The 17,916-nt window shown below is 41.8% G+C and overlaps 1 protein-coding gene across 1 annotated transcript; it reads right to left on the reverse strand.

The window, feature by feature from the left end:
- Positions 1–9: 9 nt before the first annotated feature.
- LOC113017655 (ribonuclease inhibitor-like) lies at positions 10–2,960 on the reverse strand. Its single transcript, XM_026160790.1, has 4 exons — positions 2,729–2,960; positions 1,362–1,535; positions 975–1,148; positions 10–798 (listed from the first exon to the last, which is right to left on the reverse strand). The coding sequence occupies exons 1-4, from the start codon at positions 2,761–2,763 to the stop codon at positions 597–599; spliced, it is 585 nt and encodes a 194-aa protein (XP_026016575.1). The 5' UTR covers positions 2,764–2,960; the 3' UTR covers positions 10–596.
- Positions 2,961–17,916: the final 14,956 nt, after the last annotated feature.

The following is a 17,916-nucleotide window of genomic DNA, read 5'->3' on the forward strand; positions in this document are numbered from 1 at the left end:
TTCCCCACATCGGCACCAGAACCCTGTATTATCTACAGGGTAAGACTGCCTGTTTTATCAAACTATGGCCATTACTACTGTGATCATTTGCAGCCCAGTGTGCCGCTCTCTCTGCTGGGATGAACCACTGGAGCTCACCCAGTCATCCCTTTCTTTCTCTCAAGAAGAAGTGAAATAAATATATTTATTATGTTACGAGTCTAATATTCTTTAAATCAAACTGTAATGAATAAATCAAGCAAGAAGATTTGGTGGCTCCACGTGTTGTAGAAGAAAAGATAAACATCTCATTTTGAGAAATCAGCCTTTAAAATTAAGTACTGTGAATAAAAAACAAACAGCGAGCCAATCAGCAGTCGCCAATATCCTCCTAATTTCATTCACAAAGAAATCAAATATATATATTATGGGCCCAAAGGAGCCTAAATCTTTAAATTAGGCAGTACGTGAAGTATTTTTTTAAATAAACAAAGACATGACTATAACAACTTTTAGTAATTCAGAGTCCAATTATCCACTCAAATGTAAATAAAAGTTCACTTGACAGCTGTAAAAGTTACCTGTTTATACAATAATATAAATCACATTTCAAATGATCATCTGTGGAAAAGTTTGAATCCTGACCTGAGAGTTTCCACTGCACACTGTGAACTCTTTAGTCCAGCGGACAGAAGCTTCACTCCTGAATCCTGCAGGTCAGAGTTACTCAGGTCCAGCTCTCTCAGACTGGAGGACTGGGAGCTGAGGACTGAGGACAGAGCTTCACAGCTTCTCTCTGACAGGTTACAGCCACTCAGTCTGAAAAATAAAAGACAATCTATAAAACAAGTACTCATGTAGAGTTTGTTAATACATTTCACAACATTAAATGTTGACTTTCTATTTTTAAAGGAAACATAAACATACTAAGATACAACATCATATGTATGAACTTTAATTAATAATTCTAAAAACTAAATGTTTTCTGATCTGACCTCAGAGTATTCAGTTTACAGTTTAAACGTTGTAGTCCAGCAGACAGAAGCTTCACTCCTGAATCCTGCAGCTTTCTGATACTCAGGTCCAGCTCTGTCAGACTAGAGGACTGCGAGCTGAGAACTGAGGACAGAGCTTCACAGTTTTCCTCTGAGAGTTCACAGATGTTAAGTCTGAAGATAAAAACATGAATAAAGATTGTTGTTAAAGTGTAATCAAGGTGCAATAGCTTATTGTCTTGTGCTGAGCAGGTTAGTAAAACTTCTGTTTAACTTTGAAATGAATAAAAATGCTATGAAACAAGGATAACTGGATAAAGACATAAACAAAAACAAACATCAAACACATAAACAAACAGAACTAAACATAATACAAATTGATCTGACCTCAGAACATTCAGTTTGGCATGTGGACTCTCCACTGCAGCAGACAGAAGCTTTACTGCTGAAGCCTTCAGGCTGTTGGTACTCAGGTCCAGCTCTCTCAGACTACAGGACTGGGAGCTGACCACTGACAACAAATTTTCACAGCCTTTCTCTGAGACGTTACAGCTGCTCAGTCTGTGAGAGAAAGGAAAAAAACAAAAACAAAAAAAAACAAACAATATATGTGATCAAATTAAATTTGTTTATATGTTGAACCCTTTTTAAAAAAAATTTATTTAAACCTATGAGACTATGAGTGCTACCAGTCCAGTGCACATGATTGGTACCTTGATGGTACCTTGCTCAGGGGTACCACAAGGTAACTATTCGGTGGATTCGACCCCTGACCTTATGATCATGGGGCGACCACTCTGCCTACTGAGCTAATAATTCTGTGTACACTGTCATACAATATTAACTAAAACAATTATTTTAGAAAATTTTAGTAATTCAATAATCATGCTCATTACCTGTGTATTGTGAATAACACTTGATTTTAAACACTAGCTGTATAAAACTCTTCCTGTTAAAGGTGTGTATAAAGGAGATGAGCTGAAATGCAGACTTCATGGAGAATGTTTGCTGTCAGCATATATCAAAGACAAAGCAGAGATCCATCCAGTCTCTTCCACTAAGCCCACAGAGGGACAGACAACCACTCTCACTCACACCTGCATGAAGTTTAGATCACCAGGTAACCTAACTGCATGTCTGTGGACAGTGGGAGGAAACTGTAGAGGACCCAGAGTGAACCCACTGTAATTCTGTGATAACACTGGTTATGGAAGCCTTACAGTTACATATGGTTACTGACAAGAAACACGACCTTAGAGGCAATTTCAGTAATGAAGACCGAGTTTCTCCCTCCATACAGGATGAAAACATGACAGCACAGCAGAGATTTATATTTAAAAAGGGAGGGTGTGCACTGAAAGTGAGATACAAACTTGAACTTAAATTATGAACATCAGAAAAAGATGTAGGTGAAGTCTGGCAGGTGAAGTTTGTGCTTTAGAATAAAACAACCAAACTCCTGGAGTTGGAGACAAATGAACAAGCTGAGGATAATAAACCTGTCAGAGGGGCTGAAGCATCAGAGCTCATGTTCTTATAGGCTGGGTCTGGATTGTCCTTTGATAAGAGTTACAGAACAAAGTGTGTTTTAGAAATGCTGGAGTGAAACATTAAAACTACCATATATTTACCGAGTGACTGATGATCATTTAATTTACTATTTTAAAAAAATGTTACAGTGCTCTTTGAACTCAGCATTTCTGATTTATTTCCCATGATTTTAACAATGAAGCGATGACAACATGTTTACTCACAGAGCTTTGTTGGAGGCTTTGACCACTGGCAGCATTCTCAGAAGAGCCTCCTCTGAAGCAGAGTATTTCTTGAAGTCAAACTCATCCAGATCTTCTTCTGATGACAGTAAGATGAAGGTCAGAGCTGAGCACTGAGCAGGAGACAGTTTACCTGTGGAGAGACTTCCTGAAGTCCTGTATTGTTGGATCTCCTCCACTAGAGAACGATCATTCAGTTCATTCAGACAGTGGATCAGATTGATGCTTTTCTCTGCAGACAGATTCTTACTGAGCTTCTTCTTGATGTACTGGACTGTTTCCTGATTGGTCAGTGAGCTACTTCCTGTCTGTGTCATCAGGGCTCGTAAGAGAGTCTGATTGGTCTGCAGTGAAAGACCCAGGAGGAAGCGGAGGAACAAGTCCAGGTGTCCATTTGGACTCTGTAAGGCCTTGTCCACAGCACTCTGGTAGAAGTGTTTCTCTGCAGATTCTCCTGTTTCAGACTTCTTGGAGGTTGTTTGTTGTTGTTCCAGCAGATTGAGTCCAGAGTTGATGAAGGTCAGATGGACATGAAGAGCAGCCAGAAACTCCTGAACACTCAGATGGATGAAGCAGAACACCTTGTCCTGGTACAGTCCTCTCTCCTCTTTAAAGATCTGTGTGAACACTCCTGAGTACACTGAGGCTGCTCTGATATCGATGCCACACTCTGTCAGGTCTGATTCATAGAAGATCAGGTTTCCTTTCTGCAGCTGATCAAAAGCCAGTTTTCCCAGAGACTCCATCATCTTCCTGCTCTCTGGACTCCAGTGTGGATCTGTCTCAGCTCCTCCATCATACTTGACCTTCTTCACTTTGGCCTGAACCACCAGGAAGTGGATGTACATCTCAGTCAGGGTGTTGGGCAGCTGTCCTCCCTCTCTGGTTTCCAGCACATCCTCCAGAACTGTAGCAGTGATCCAGCAGAAGACTGGGATGTGACACATGATGTGGAGGCTTCGTGATGTCTTGATGTGGGAGATGATGCTGCTGGCCTGCTCCTCATCTCTGAATCTCTTCCTGAAGTACTCCTCCTTCTGTGGGTCAGTGAACCCTCTGACCTCTGTCACCATGCCAACACAGTCAGGAGGGATCTGATTGGCTGCTGCAGGTCGTGTGGTTATCCAGAGGCGAGCAGAGGGAAGCAGTTTCCCCCTGATGAGGTTTATCAGCAGCACATCCACTGAGGTGGACTTTCTAGGGTCAGTTAGGATTGTAGTTTTGTGGAAGTCCAGAGGAAGTCGACACTCATCCAGACCATCAAAGATGAACACAACCTGGAAGTCTTCAAAGCTGCAGATTCCTGCTTCTTTGGTTTCAGTAAAGAAGTGATGAACAAGTCCCACCAAGCTGAACTTTTCCTCTTTCAGCACATTCAGCTCTCTGAAAGTGAATGGAAATATGAACTGGATGTCCTGGTTGGCTTTGTCTTCAGCCCAGTCCAGGCTGTATTTCTGTGTTAAGACTGTTTTCCCAATGCCAGCCACTCCCTTTGTCAGCACTGTTCTGATTGGTTCATCTCTTCCAGGTGAGGCTTTAAAGATGTCTTCTTGTCTGATGGTTGTTTCTGGTCTGTGTGGTTTCCTGGATGCTGTTTCAATCTGTCTGACCTCATGTTCATCATTGACCTCTGCAGTCCCTCCCTCTGTGATGTAGAGCTCTGTGTAGATCTGATTCAGGAGGGTTGGGTTTCCTGCTTTAGCGATGCCCTCAAACACACACTGGAACTTCTTCTTCAGGGTGGATTTAAGGTTACGCTGACAACGTCCACTGGGAGTTCCTTTAGAAATAAAGAAAAATATATATATTGAATTTAAGTACTTATCAAGGGTACATGACCATTTCTTTCCTGCCCAAATTAAGTGCTTGTGAAGAATCAGGTCAAGTTCTTGCAACATTATGAAATTTTAGTTTTTCCATTAGCTGATATTATTTATAGATATCTTCTTACTGCTCAGTAGATGATCAGCCTGCTTATTCAGCTTCATTCTCTTCAGGATGTTTGCTGTGATCTTCACAAATGACTCCTTGCTTGAATTATTATAGTTGAACTTTTTCATTTGTTTTGAACCGAGTTTAGGCTCACACTTTTGATATGACTCTAGAAAAACAAACAAAAACATAATAACAGATCCATCACAGCATTATTAAGCTGTTGCATGGTTTGTTTTTTGTGTGTCTGTCTTTTTTTTCAGCATCATGTGTAACTGAAGCCTTTTTTGTATTTATTAATAATTCACCATCACATCATGTCAGATGTTTAAGTTACTTCATGAGAAATTTTAACTAAGTACATGGGTGTTAAAGTAATGTTTTTCTGTATATTTAACCAGTTTGTAGACATCAAAGCCCTGTTTATTTTTTATTTTAGCAAAACATCCTCTGAGGCAAGAATAAATCAACTAATTAGCAAAAACAAAAGAAAGAAAGAAAACATGTTTGACATAAATTACATTTATTATAATTACAAATTATATCCCCAAATTACAACAACTGCCACTTGAAGGAACTTTATATTGTTAGATAAAAACCTCTAAAAACAACAAGAAGAATTAAGATTTATAATTATACCAGTATATACAAGTCAGGAGTACTTATGCACTAAGGGTTGACCGGGAATGATAAAGTGGATGATAAATAGGTAAATGTAATCATCAACAGTCAAAAATAAAAACCAAACTAGACAAAAAGTCGGTAGCAGGTAGACAGAAGTTAAAATAAATTAATTAATATAGGAAGTATGAGACAGGGGGACCGCCTAAAGCTTAATGAAGATTACATTTAATTTAAAACTCAAAACTGAAACTAAAACAATAAACCATCAAAACAAGTACCTAGAAGTGCAAAACCAGAACCACATTGTTTTGGTTTTGATTGAATTGACCGCTGCCTTTGAAACAGTAGCCCACAATATTCTAATATCTTGATTAAATGTCCTAGTGGGCATTAGTGGCACTGAACTTAAATGCTTTAGGTATTATCTGGCAGAGAGAACTTTCTCTGTGAACCTTCTTAGTTCTGATTTTTCTGCTGCTTGTTGGACATGTGGCCTACCAGGGGGTTAATTTTAGGACCATCGCTATTTCCCCCCCCCCCTTTCTTTACATTTTAAATGGACTGATTGATATATACTGCTTTTCTACTCTCCCAGAACACTCACAGCAACAAAACAGAGGTGATAATGTTTGGGCCTAGTGGCCCATATGAGTCCTTTTTTGTTGCTTTGGGAAGATACCGATTCACAAGGTCCCGAATCGATTCGATCCACGACTCGATTTAATTCGATTCACTTCAATTCGATTCGAATTGAATCTGGGAAATTTTGACAGTCAGAAATCCGTACATTTACATATTTTTGTATCTATAAAAAGGAAGCTGACACACGCAAGACTTTATCAAAGGTGTGAGCATCACAACAGATGCCTTTGTGTCAAAGTAGCTGAAGATAAAACACAGAAAAACATGAAGGTGATTTTCCAGGCCTGGGATTTTATAAAGATATTCTGCAGTACATCAAAAACAAAAGAAAACCATTAATCAACATATGAACGTTACCTCTGATGTTACAGCGGCTTTATTAGAGACACGGCTGAGCGTTTTGCATAATTTTAAAAAGTTTAAATTTGTTCAGTATTGAACGGCAGAAATTAGGTTTTCTTTTCGGAAGAATGTAAAAGGAAAAAAAAACAGCAGCAGACAGGCTGTAAACAACGGTAGACTTGTGCGTAACAAGCAAGCGAATAATGCAGAAAACAGATTTTTAGACGGGAAACTGTTCTTGAAGTACAGAGAGAGAGAGAGCTGTGCATGAAGTGTGATTTTATTGTGGTGGAAGCAAAACAGTAAAAGTCAGAGGGAATTCATGATGATTGATTGATTGATTGATTGATTGATTGATTGATTGATTGGTAATTTATTGCAACATGTGAACAATATACAGGTACATTTAGAAATGAAAATAAGAGAGAAAAAAATACTATACAAAATACATACAAAAAAACGTTCTGATTAATTTATATGTTGAAAGGGAGTGGGAAGAAGTAAACACTTATTTAATCCCACCCCTTTGCCATAAATTATCAGTTAATATGTAGTCAGCTTCCTTACTGATATAATGTTGTTTATGTTGCTGCTGGTTCGGTCAGTATTGTTTGGAGAGAGATCAAACTAACAGCTTTAGAATCAGCACAAAAAGGGCGTGAACACAAAGCGCAGACCTGCCGACACACCAGAATCAGCGAGCTGTCGGCTTTCAGCCCCGACCGTGTCTGTGCCGTCAGGTGAGAAAGGCGACATCTCACTGATTCTGGTCCGCGCTGTGTGTTTAGGTCTTTGTGCAGAATCTGTGTTCCTGCTCTCATTTCCTGTCTTGGCTGTTTGGTGGTTGTTGAAATTTTGTGAGGTTTCACCTGAGATTCTGGCGTTTCGGGCAAAATAAATTTATATTAAAAAATCGATTCAGGATTTTAATGAATCGATTTCACGTTATCCAAGCCAGAATCGATTTTAATCGATAAATCGATTATAAAAACCCAGCCCTAATTATTACCGACCTTGGGTTTAATTTGGACAGTGATTTTAAACTGGAAAGTAAATTATAATTGTTGTCTAGTTTTTCAAAGTATAGCGTTTTTTATTTTAGGCAACTGACAGCAGTGAAATGTTTTCTTTCAAATTCAACAATTTTATTTGTCACACACACAATACAACATGTGGTTTCTAGGCAGCACTCTGAAACAGTGATCCATACTTTTATTTCATCCCATCTGGACTACTGTGATTGACTTTATGTGGGAGTCAGTCATTACTCTCGCATGCTCAGCTGGTTCAAAACACTGCTGCATGAAGAACCTATAAAAGAGAGCATGTTACCCCTGTCTTAGCCTCGCTCCACTGGCAGCCTGTATATTTTAGAGTTCATTTTTAAATTGTTGTGTTTAGTTTTACATTTTTCACAGTCTTGCCCTGCCTTACCTTCTTCACGCCTACACACCTCATCAGTCAGCTGACCAGCTCACTCAGATAGCCTTCTCTATCATTGTTCATAAGTTATGGACTAACTTGCCGTTACATGTTAGAGAGCCCCCTTCACTGTCCACTTCAAAAACACATCTTAAAACCCATTTTATTCTTTCTGACCCACTGAGACTCGGTCTGTTTTCGTTATTTGACCTTTTTTATTGTTTTTTATATCACATGTATTGTTATTATTTAGTATCAATGTACAGCACTTTGTGTCACCTATGGCTGTTTTGAAGTGTATTATAAATAAAGATAGTAGGTAGGTAACTGCGGTTATACTTATGGGCAACTGTTCATTAACTGGGGCTCAGAGCTTAGTTACACTACAGAGATGAGGATACAGAGATACCACATGGAAACAACCTGAGTTCCTATTGGTCAGTGCAGGCTTCATGTGTTTCTACCTTACCAATGGCTCCTGAGACAAACTAAGGAATTATTACCTTGTGATAAACAGGATGAAGATGCCTGGGCTGAGGGTTTCCCTGTTGGAGTAAAGTGCACCATGAATAAGGAACTGTTTGTTTAACAATGAAGACCTGCATGGCTTCAAAATACTCTAAATATAATCTCCAAAAGTTGATTCTGTTCATCTGGACGTAGTGTTTTCTGGGAGAAACGTGTCGTCACTCACCCAAGTGACTTCTTCAGTCTCAGCTGACTGCAGGTTTCAATCTTATAAACTGTACATTTGGATATTGACTGAAACCAGCCCACTGAAGGAACAATGGGCTGGGAGGTCAGTTTCTTCATCGTAATTAAGCAAAATCTCATGACCACTGATCAACAACCACTGATCAATAACCATGAGTCCCATTCACAGAGAGTTGGGGAATGGCTGCAATCACAGCATGTAAGATGGTGACAGATGTACGAAACGTTTCTCCCACTGAAAACGCTACATTCAGATGAAAAAACAAAAACAACTTTTGGAGATTTACTTACCTGCATGATTGAGCATGCATCAAGATGTCTAAATATAATATTTGTACTCAAACAAATTTAGAAGAGAAAAGACACACAATTGAAAGTTCAGACTAAAACAGCCTCAGTTTTCCATCCATAAACTGTGACAGTGTTGTCCTGATACTGCACTGAGTCATGTCTTTTTTCTCTGACTGACCTTCATTCATCTTCTTTAAAATCAACTCTGCCACCTCCATTACATGGCGAGTAGTGTATGTCTCCACCATAAGATCCACTGTTCCATGACGTCCATCCTTCCTTGCGTTCTCCAGTCGGCTCTTTTTGATGGTTGTGAAATCACCTCCGGGTCCTTTTTCCAGGTACCAGTGGAAAAGTTTCAGCTCCTCTTCTCCCAAATCTTCCAGCCTGTTCAGCAACTGCTCCTCAACAGATTTTTCCATCTTTCAACTGTAAAACATGAGAGAGAACATGAATCTCATCACATGTCCAATGTATTTACTTATTTAGAATATTTAGAGTTTGAGCAGTTTGAGTTCAGGTTTTGTTCTCAGAGCTTTTATTGAGCCATAATGTCTCCTTTTACCTCTTGAGCTCCAGCGCCCCCAGTACAAAGGGGGTGAACTGCCGTTTAACCCTCCAGCTCTCAGGTCTTTAATGCAAATATGGACACGTATCCACAAAAAGCTCAGAATTCACCCAAAGAATTCACATCAGCTCACACACACTTTCTACCTGCAGAGGAAACAAATCATTCATGTGCACATCAGCTGAAATCCTCCTTTCATCATGTGTGCTGTCCAAATATCAGCTGCTTCTTTCCTGCTTCATCTCAGTGTCAGCTGGATGCAGTCAGACAGCAGTGTGAGGCAGAGGAAGCTGCCATCAGCTGCTCTGCTATCAGTCCACTAGATGGAGCCTGAAGCACACACGATGCATTCACTGACACACACTGATTCACTGTGACTGGAAGCTTCAGTCAGTCCAACACGTGTGAACAACATTTTAAACATTTCAGCTGATCCAGGATTCAAAGAGGATCAGCAGAGTTAAAGCTTCACACTAATTCTTCCTGCTGAGTTTGCAGAGAACTGCACACACACTGATTCACTGCTAATGAGAAGCTTCTTCCATCCAGTAATTCATCATCCATCAGCTCTGCTGCTGCTCTCAGTCCTGGACTCTGATCACACACTAAAAGCAGCTTTTTAACTCGTGTCTGTAAGAACTCTTAGTGTTAGCTTAGCGTTAGCTTAGTGTTAGCTTAGTGTTAGCTTAGCGTTAGCTTAGCGTTAGCATGCTGTGTGCTAGCTTAGCGTCAGAGCTCTGCAGGTGTCTCGTGTGTAAATATTAATCACAGTGACAGTAAAGGAGGTAAAGGGCTGTGACGTCATCACGTACGCTGCGTCCTCTGTGGGCTCTGAGTGAACTCAAAGTACAAACTACAAGTACACAAACACGAACGTAGCTCAGAGTGGCGGACACACTCGGCCTCGTTGGTCCAGCTGTGAGTCCGTTACCGTGAACTATGGAGCGGCAGATTTGTGCTGAACTAAGCTGCACACAGCTGATGTTAGCCAGGAAACATTACACACTGACTTTAATGGAGAGACCGGAAATACAAACACACACAGTTTGTTGTGTGAAGAAATCAAACACGAGCTGAACAAACAGTAAAGTTCCTAAAGACAAACTGTTAAAGGAGGAAACAAAGCAAACTTACAGTTTCTTCATACACCAACAACAAGCTCCACTCCACGAAGTTCAGGAAGTGAAATTAAACTTTGAGCAGGAAGGAAACACCCAAAGAGACGTTTGAGGACAATCAGGAGCATTGGAACACTGTGCTGCGTTCAGTTGCACCTCGGAAACTCCAAACCTCTGGCAGGCTGTGATTTATTTCTGCTGGTTTTCCTGTTTGAAGCACAAACATCCGTCATCAATTTGTTGTTGTCCTTCTTCCTGCAGCGTTTAAATATTTCAGCACTGAACTGATGTTTCTTCAAAGCTCATTTCAACCTGTTGAAGTCATGAATGAAAGTGCAGACTGAGAGTGGATCACATGATGTTTGAGGTGTGTCATGTGACATGTTCAGTATTGTCACACATGTCTAGATTGTCCCTGATATCATAGCTGCTCAAACACTGATGATTATATTTGAAGAATTATTCCTGATGGCAGCAAAGTTTGAATGGAGCTCTCTGTCTGTGCTGATTTGTCGCCCTCTGGAGGTCAAAGCACAAACTGCATGATGTCACTGTAACCACCACAGTGACAGGAAGTGTTTTTATGACTGAAACACTGAAATGATGCTAACGGCTGTCGTTAGGCTCACTGACAGCAGTGCTGATGTGTTCATGTCAAACACTGGCTCAGGTCAGACTCCTTCATCCTTCTCCAGCGTGAGGCCGCCCTCAGACCCACAGGAGCTCTGACCTTTGACCTCCTGACCCTAACCATTTTAGTCTTGTTGCATCTTTAAATGCAAATCCTGTGAAATGGTCAGGGGCGGCTCTAGAGAAATTTTCTTAGGGTGGCAAAATCAAAGCCTTTTTCCCCCAAACACATATGCAGGTGGTTACATGTGGTTAAAATGATTCAAATGCAGTAAGTATGCACGTTTTTCATATAAATATAGTCTATAACTTAATTATTGTCTGTACCCACATGATTACACACTTTAGTTACATGAAACATGTGAGTTTTGATGTTATGTACTGTACAGCCTGTATATTAAATACATATGTAGCCCAATAAGTATAAACTCCAGAAAGCTACACAACATGGGGCGCTTCATTTACAAACACAAGTCTAACTTAAGTTTCACTGTTTTTGTTAGAAAACAGTCACATTGTTGCAGCTTAAATGACACAAAATGTCAGAAATCTGCACTGTCATGAACAAACATGTAAACCTCATTTTTCATGATTTGTTGGATTCACCCTCTGAGGTCTGAAACACAACCGGACATTTGTGACTCCTTTGAGTTTACGTTTGTATTTCACCCTCAGATTGTTTCATTTTATTTTTTCCTCCTCTTGCTTTGTTTGGTATCTTTTCAGCTCAACTGAATTTAGTTGTTTTTTCACTGACATACTGCATTAGTATTACTATTACTATTAATGTAACTATTACTGATCTGAAATCACACAAAGAACCTAAAATCCTAGCAGTATTTTTTACTGTAAAAAAACCACAGACGTGTTGGGTAAATGTTTATAACTTGAAATGCAAATATAAATTGTACATTTTGTAAACAGATACAACTATTTATCTAAAAATGCAGCCAATACACCTGCTGTTTTTTCATTTTCTACAACCATTTAAAATAGCACTCACCTTCCTTCATTTCCACAGTGTAACATCCACCCACCTGTGTAAAATCAGAAATTCCCATGGTGTTGTTCAAAATGTGCTCTGGCACAATCATAAGCATCGCTTGCTACTGAAAACAAGAAAAAAGCCGTCCTGCTATGGGCTGAACCATTTCTTAATGTGGAGGGGGGGACACTATGGAATATATCCAGTTCTAGCATTTATATTCACTGCTGACTGTAACTACGCTCAAACTGTTAAACTTATTTTAATAAACAACACTGTCATATGCAAAACTGGGGTGGCACTTGGGGTGGCAAGGGATCATTTTAGGGTGGCACTTGCCACCCCATGCCACCCTTCTAGATCCGCCCCTGCTGATGAAGCCAACAGGTTCGCTTCATTTGCAAAAAGCAGATATGAGTTTCTGAGGCCACAGTCTTCTGTGGCAGAAGGGGAATCAGGGGAAGCCCTGGAGGAGTCCACCACCCACCAGAAACAGGTCTGAGCTCTCACTGCAGTTGTAAAGGGGCTACACAGCCCACATGAGGCTGAGGGATGCAGCCTTCTGTCAGACTGTCACTAACACCGAGAAACACCCGTGTACACTCATAGGCACATACACCAATCAACCTAACCCCACTAACTGCTCGTCTTTGGACTGTGGGAGCCAGAGAACCCAGAGAGGACCCAGACATGGGGAGAGCATGCAAACAGCTTAGATGTTGGATTTGAACCCAGAACCTTCTTGCTGTCAGGAAACAGTGCCAACCACTTTTCCACTGTGCTGCCTGTTTGACTCTGATACACCCATTTTTGAGCTCTTAAAAACAGCCCTCCACACAACAGAGACAAACCATAAAGGACTTTGTGGCTTGTAGCAACCGACGAAAGTTTAAGGTGCAAAATAAAGAGGTTGAAAGGAAAGTAATAAAGGAAACATGTAATTATAACAGTAATGTTGGCTGTGTATCACGTGTGGCATGTCATTGTGGGGCTGGCCTCTGTTGGGATTGAGAATATGTGATGGCGGGGGCAGGGTTGGTTACTGGGGTTTATCCTGATCTCCTGTTTAGTGGAACTGTGCTCCTTTGAATCCACAGCACTAACCTGGCACACACACATAAAATGCATCATTGCTACAGAGCACAGCAGGACTCATTATGAGTGGTGGGGCAGGCTGGATGGTGTTGAGGAGTCGTATCGCAGTGACATTGGCTCCCCTGCTTCACTCTCTCCTGCCCCACTAATGCAACTCACTAATCCCTCTGTCCCCTTTAGGTGGGGCTCACGCTGACAAGATAAAATAAGCTGCAGGACTGGTGGGTGGGGGCTGTGCTGTCAGCCCCCCTGGGTCTGCTCCTCTGTGATCCTCAGTGGGCCAGTATGCCTCTCCTGGTAGCTCCATGGGGGATGGTGTGGTGGGTTGGTGGGTGCCATGGCGACTATGTGCGGACTTCACATTTTTGTCTGCTGTGACAGCTCCTTGATCTGGGCGGGGCCAGTGGGGTGTGGGTAGGTCCTTTGTGGGGCTTTGGACGTTGCCTGAATATTGTCAGGCAGCTGGGTGCTGTGCCTCGACCCTTTCTTCCTTTGCATTTGTGGTTTGGTGCCATAAATGCACAACATAGAAGAGCCACCTCGACGGGACAACACTCAGCGGTTCATCTGTCTCTCTTCCACAGCATGTCTTTATCCTGTCTTCCTTCTCTCACCTCAACCAATCACAGCAGATGGCCCCGCCCCTCCCTGAGCCTGGTTCTGCTGGAGGTTTCTTCCTGTTAAAAGGGAGTTTTTCCTTCCCACTGTCGCCAAAGTGCTGCTCACAGGGGGTCATATTGTTGGGTTTTTCTCTGTATGTATTATTGTACGAGCTACCTTACAGTATAAAGCACCTTGAGACGACTGCTGTTGTGATTTGGTGCTGTGTAAATAAAACTGAATTGAATTAAGAAACAACTCTTAGATTCCTCACATGATTCTCCTGTATTCCTACGGGACGCCAAGGTAATATAACATGGAAGTGTGTCGCAGTGCCTGGTGGCCACATGTTACCCATAAACTGTCAACCTGACCGTACTGTAGCTACGTCCAAAGACTAGTTAAAGATTAAAGCTTTTTGGGGGGTTAAATCTGACATAAAGAAAGAAAGAATAACATTAAAGTCGATTCTTTTGATCACTGTGGTTCTACTTTGAGGATATGACGTGTAAAAACCCTCAGTTGTGGCTGGTGGATCTCACATTCCTGGTCTTTGTAATTCCAGTTCAATGAAGCCTCATTTTCACTTTTTTCCAGGTAAATTTTCCCAACTGTTCTAATGTCCATGCTGTGGCATTGTCCCATCATTTGTATTTCCTGTTAATGGATTTTTAATATGGTCTGGGAAATTACTATATATGAGTAACTTCCTGTTGTATTGCAGCTTAAGGCCATTGTCACTGAAATAAAGCCCGAGTTGTAATAGTTTGCATCCAGAACGAGGAAAAGGAAGAAACCCAAACACTGCTCAGTGGATGAGTCCGTCCTGGAATAAATACCAGGACAAAACTAAAAAGAAGAGCTTGTTTCCTCGAAGCAACAACAGAAAGCTCTTTGTCTCTACAGATGTTTCTGGGAAACACGTTAACAATATTTAAACATTTGTTCTTAATAAACGTTTTTACTTAATGATGCTTTATGATATTTCTATCTGACCTAATGCAGCAGCGTATCCACATGAACTCTGCAGTGTTTCTACCCAGAGGCCACCGTGGTCCTTCTTTACTAATGCTGAGGGTTTTCTCCCAGCCGTGATAGCCTTTGACAGGTAAACTGAGTCATTCCAGCCCAGTGCAAAAATAACCTCCCTGTCTGCTCTTAACTTCACGCATCGATGCTAAAACGTTGCATAACTGAACCTGCAGACTGTGATCCTGTAGCTGTCGAGGAGAGGGCTTCATGCCGTCCATCTTCTGCTCAATTAACAACGCCTGCAACCTTTTGAGCCTTGGTCCTGCTACAGTCACAAATATAACATCATCACTCTTTATTTGATCCACTACACTGCTGTCATTTCTCTGTTATGGCCCCACAAGGTCACTGAATCAACCCCACAGCATCACGTACAAGTTTTCAAAGCGGTGTTCTAATCTGCTTCGAGCTTTCATCATTTTAGCCAGCCCCTCCGATCTTCTCCAGGTAAACACTACAAAGAAAGAGTTCAGTCTGAATGAAACATCTTGTGCATGTCACACGATACAGCATCCACAGCAGTATACACTGCAAACAGCAGAAGCTCTTCCTTCTTAGCCTTCGGTCCAGCAGTGATGACCTCCTCCTGCTTTTGGTTCAGATCACCTTTCTCCTGAAAATCTGAGCTGGGCTTGACAAACCCTCAGCTCAGCGTGATATAAAGGTAGCTCTTCTAGTGTATTTGCCATCTCCTGAGCTCTCATTGTTACCATCTCACATTCTTCTCCAATCCATGGTTAGGGTGCTGCTCATAGGGGGTCATATGATTGTTGGGTTTTTCTCTGTATCTATGAAGCGCCTTGAGGCGACTTTTGTTGTGATTTGGCGCTATATAAATAAAATTGAATTGAATTTTCAGGGTCAAAGTTCAGAGGAAAGTTTGTTCAGCAAATGAATGACAATAAATCATACATGTTTGCTGATTCACAGGTTAACAGCCTGGAGGAACAGGGCTGTGTCGTTCCTGTGATGTGATTCAGCTTTATTTCAGCCACTCAACAAAACAACATTATATTATATTTAATATATATATATATATATATATATATATATATATATATATATATATATATATATATATATATATATATATATATATATATATATAAAATATGTGCCAACTGATTCAGTACGTTTCATGTAGAAATATGTGTGGCAACCTTTTGTTGCAGCAATGATCTCAAAACACAAGGGGGGGGGGGGGGGGGGGGGGCTAAGATGAATGTCTGCTGTGAGGACAGGGGGTGTGCATGTGCTCAAGTCACGTGACACGTCATTTACGCAACATTTGGTCGATTTAAAAGTTACAGTGAGATAAAATCATGTTATGGATTGCACTCAGTATATTGTACCGACATGGTGAGATTGTGTCTGTCGAGCCGAGGAGAGCGTCGCAGTGCCAAAAGCTGTAAAATGAACTATCAGGCTGGAGTGTGCTGCCACAGCACAGAGCAGTCACAGAGTCCTGCAGGCAGAAGAGGAGTGATCGTGTTAGCCACCTTACAAAACAAAAAGACATGAAGTGAAAAGCAGAGCGCAGAGTGAGGCAGAAGAAGACAGACTGGGCCAAGTCCTGCATGTGCGAGAGCGAGCGAGACCCGGGACAACGTCATCCGCCTCGCCTGGACTAGTCCGCCGGCCGGAGGAGGGACAGTGGCTGCACTGTGCAGCCGAAGACTCACTTTGATCGCGCAGGAAACGAGCGACGCAACCGGTCCACCGTCCGTGCAAACTGCGCCAGGCAGCGTATTGCACGCTGGAGGACACCGAGGAAAGTCACAGTAGGAGCGGCGCTTAGTGAGAGGTGATGTCGGGGGGACATGGCTTCTTCTCCGGTCACCCCAGCATCGCTTGAAGGAGAAACACCTTCACCCACCGGGAACGAGGAGCCCGCGACCACCCGACAGGTACGACACGCCTCCGAGACCCTCTGCGCGCCCGGTAACGTTGTAACGTTTTACCGAAGTTCATTCGCAAACACACCAGTTTAAGATGGACCCGAGAATCAGCACACGGGAGCACTGGTGTCTGACTCAGCAGAAACGGCTCGACGTGCGTGTAATGCTTCGTATTTGATAACGATGGAATAATTCTTTAAAATAAGCACACAGATAAACACTGGTGGGTGGAAAAGTTCGTGTTTTGCTGAAATGAGTCCCGCCTAGTCCGGTCTACACCTCATTCAGCAAACATCTGAGTCACCCTGAGACGCCAGTGCGCGTCCTTGTGATGCAAAAAGCCGTAAGTGACACGCTGTTTACACGCAGGAGCAGTTTAACACATGCAGGTTGTGCCAGTAGGCGTTTCCTTCAATGTGACACCAAACGTGTAAATCAGTGCTGGGAGCGGATGTTGGACCTGATCAGTCTTAATCTGACAAACTGTAGTTCCTGCTCTGTTTCTAATTCAGCCCCATGACAGACAACCAGCATGTTCTCCTGTCACGTGTTATTGACACGCACATATTTAGTCCGTGTGTGGGATGTTAAAGGTGAGTTTGTTCAGGGCACGATCAGACTGAGGCCATTTCAACAGGTGCAAGGAAGTGTTAGTGTGGTTACTACGGCAGCACTGATGCCCTGATGAGTGCACATGGCTGGAATGAAAAGTCAATGCTATGTATAGCATGAACTACTTGTTGTCTAAGGCGGTGCAGAGAGTGAGCAGGAAATATCTGAGGTTGGATATTTCAGTACATACAGAGCTGTGCAGAGACATTAGGATCTTAAACTATTGTCTGTATCTGGCAAAGCGAGAATCTGAGCCTTGTGTACAAACTGTCTGGTGTTTGTTCTGGCAGGAATATGAAACTACTGTGCACAGCATGCTTATTAAGATGGCCCAGGACCAGGTCATCTTGCAGGATGGTAGTGTTACATCGAGAAGGTTCCTCTTTAATTGTTGGATTTCTGTGTGAGTTTTCTCCCTGTGCCTCTGTGGCCTCTCCCCACAGTATCCGTGTTTGTGTTTAAAGTGTTTAAAGTACAGCACTAGATGATCGTATGGGTGAATGTGACTTGTTGTAAAGCACTTTGAGTTGTTGTCTATATAAAGTCTAAATGGAAATCCACTTATGTGCAGAGGACCAGAAGATCCAGCGCATCGAAATAAAAAGTTCTTTGCTTAAACAATGAATTGTGCGATAAAATATTAATTTACAAATTCATTTTTAAGT

This window comes from Astatotilapia calliptera, unplaced genomic scaffold, assembly GCF_900246225.1.
Source record: "Astatotilapia calliptera unplaced genomic scaffold, fAstCal1.2 U_scaffold_172, whole genome shotgun sequence".
In the NCBI taxonomy this organism is placed as follows: Eukaryota; Metazoa; Chordata; class Actinopteri; order Cichliformes; family Cichlidae; genus Astatotilapia; species Astatotilapia calliptera.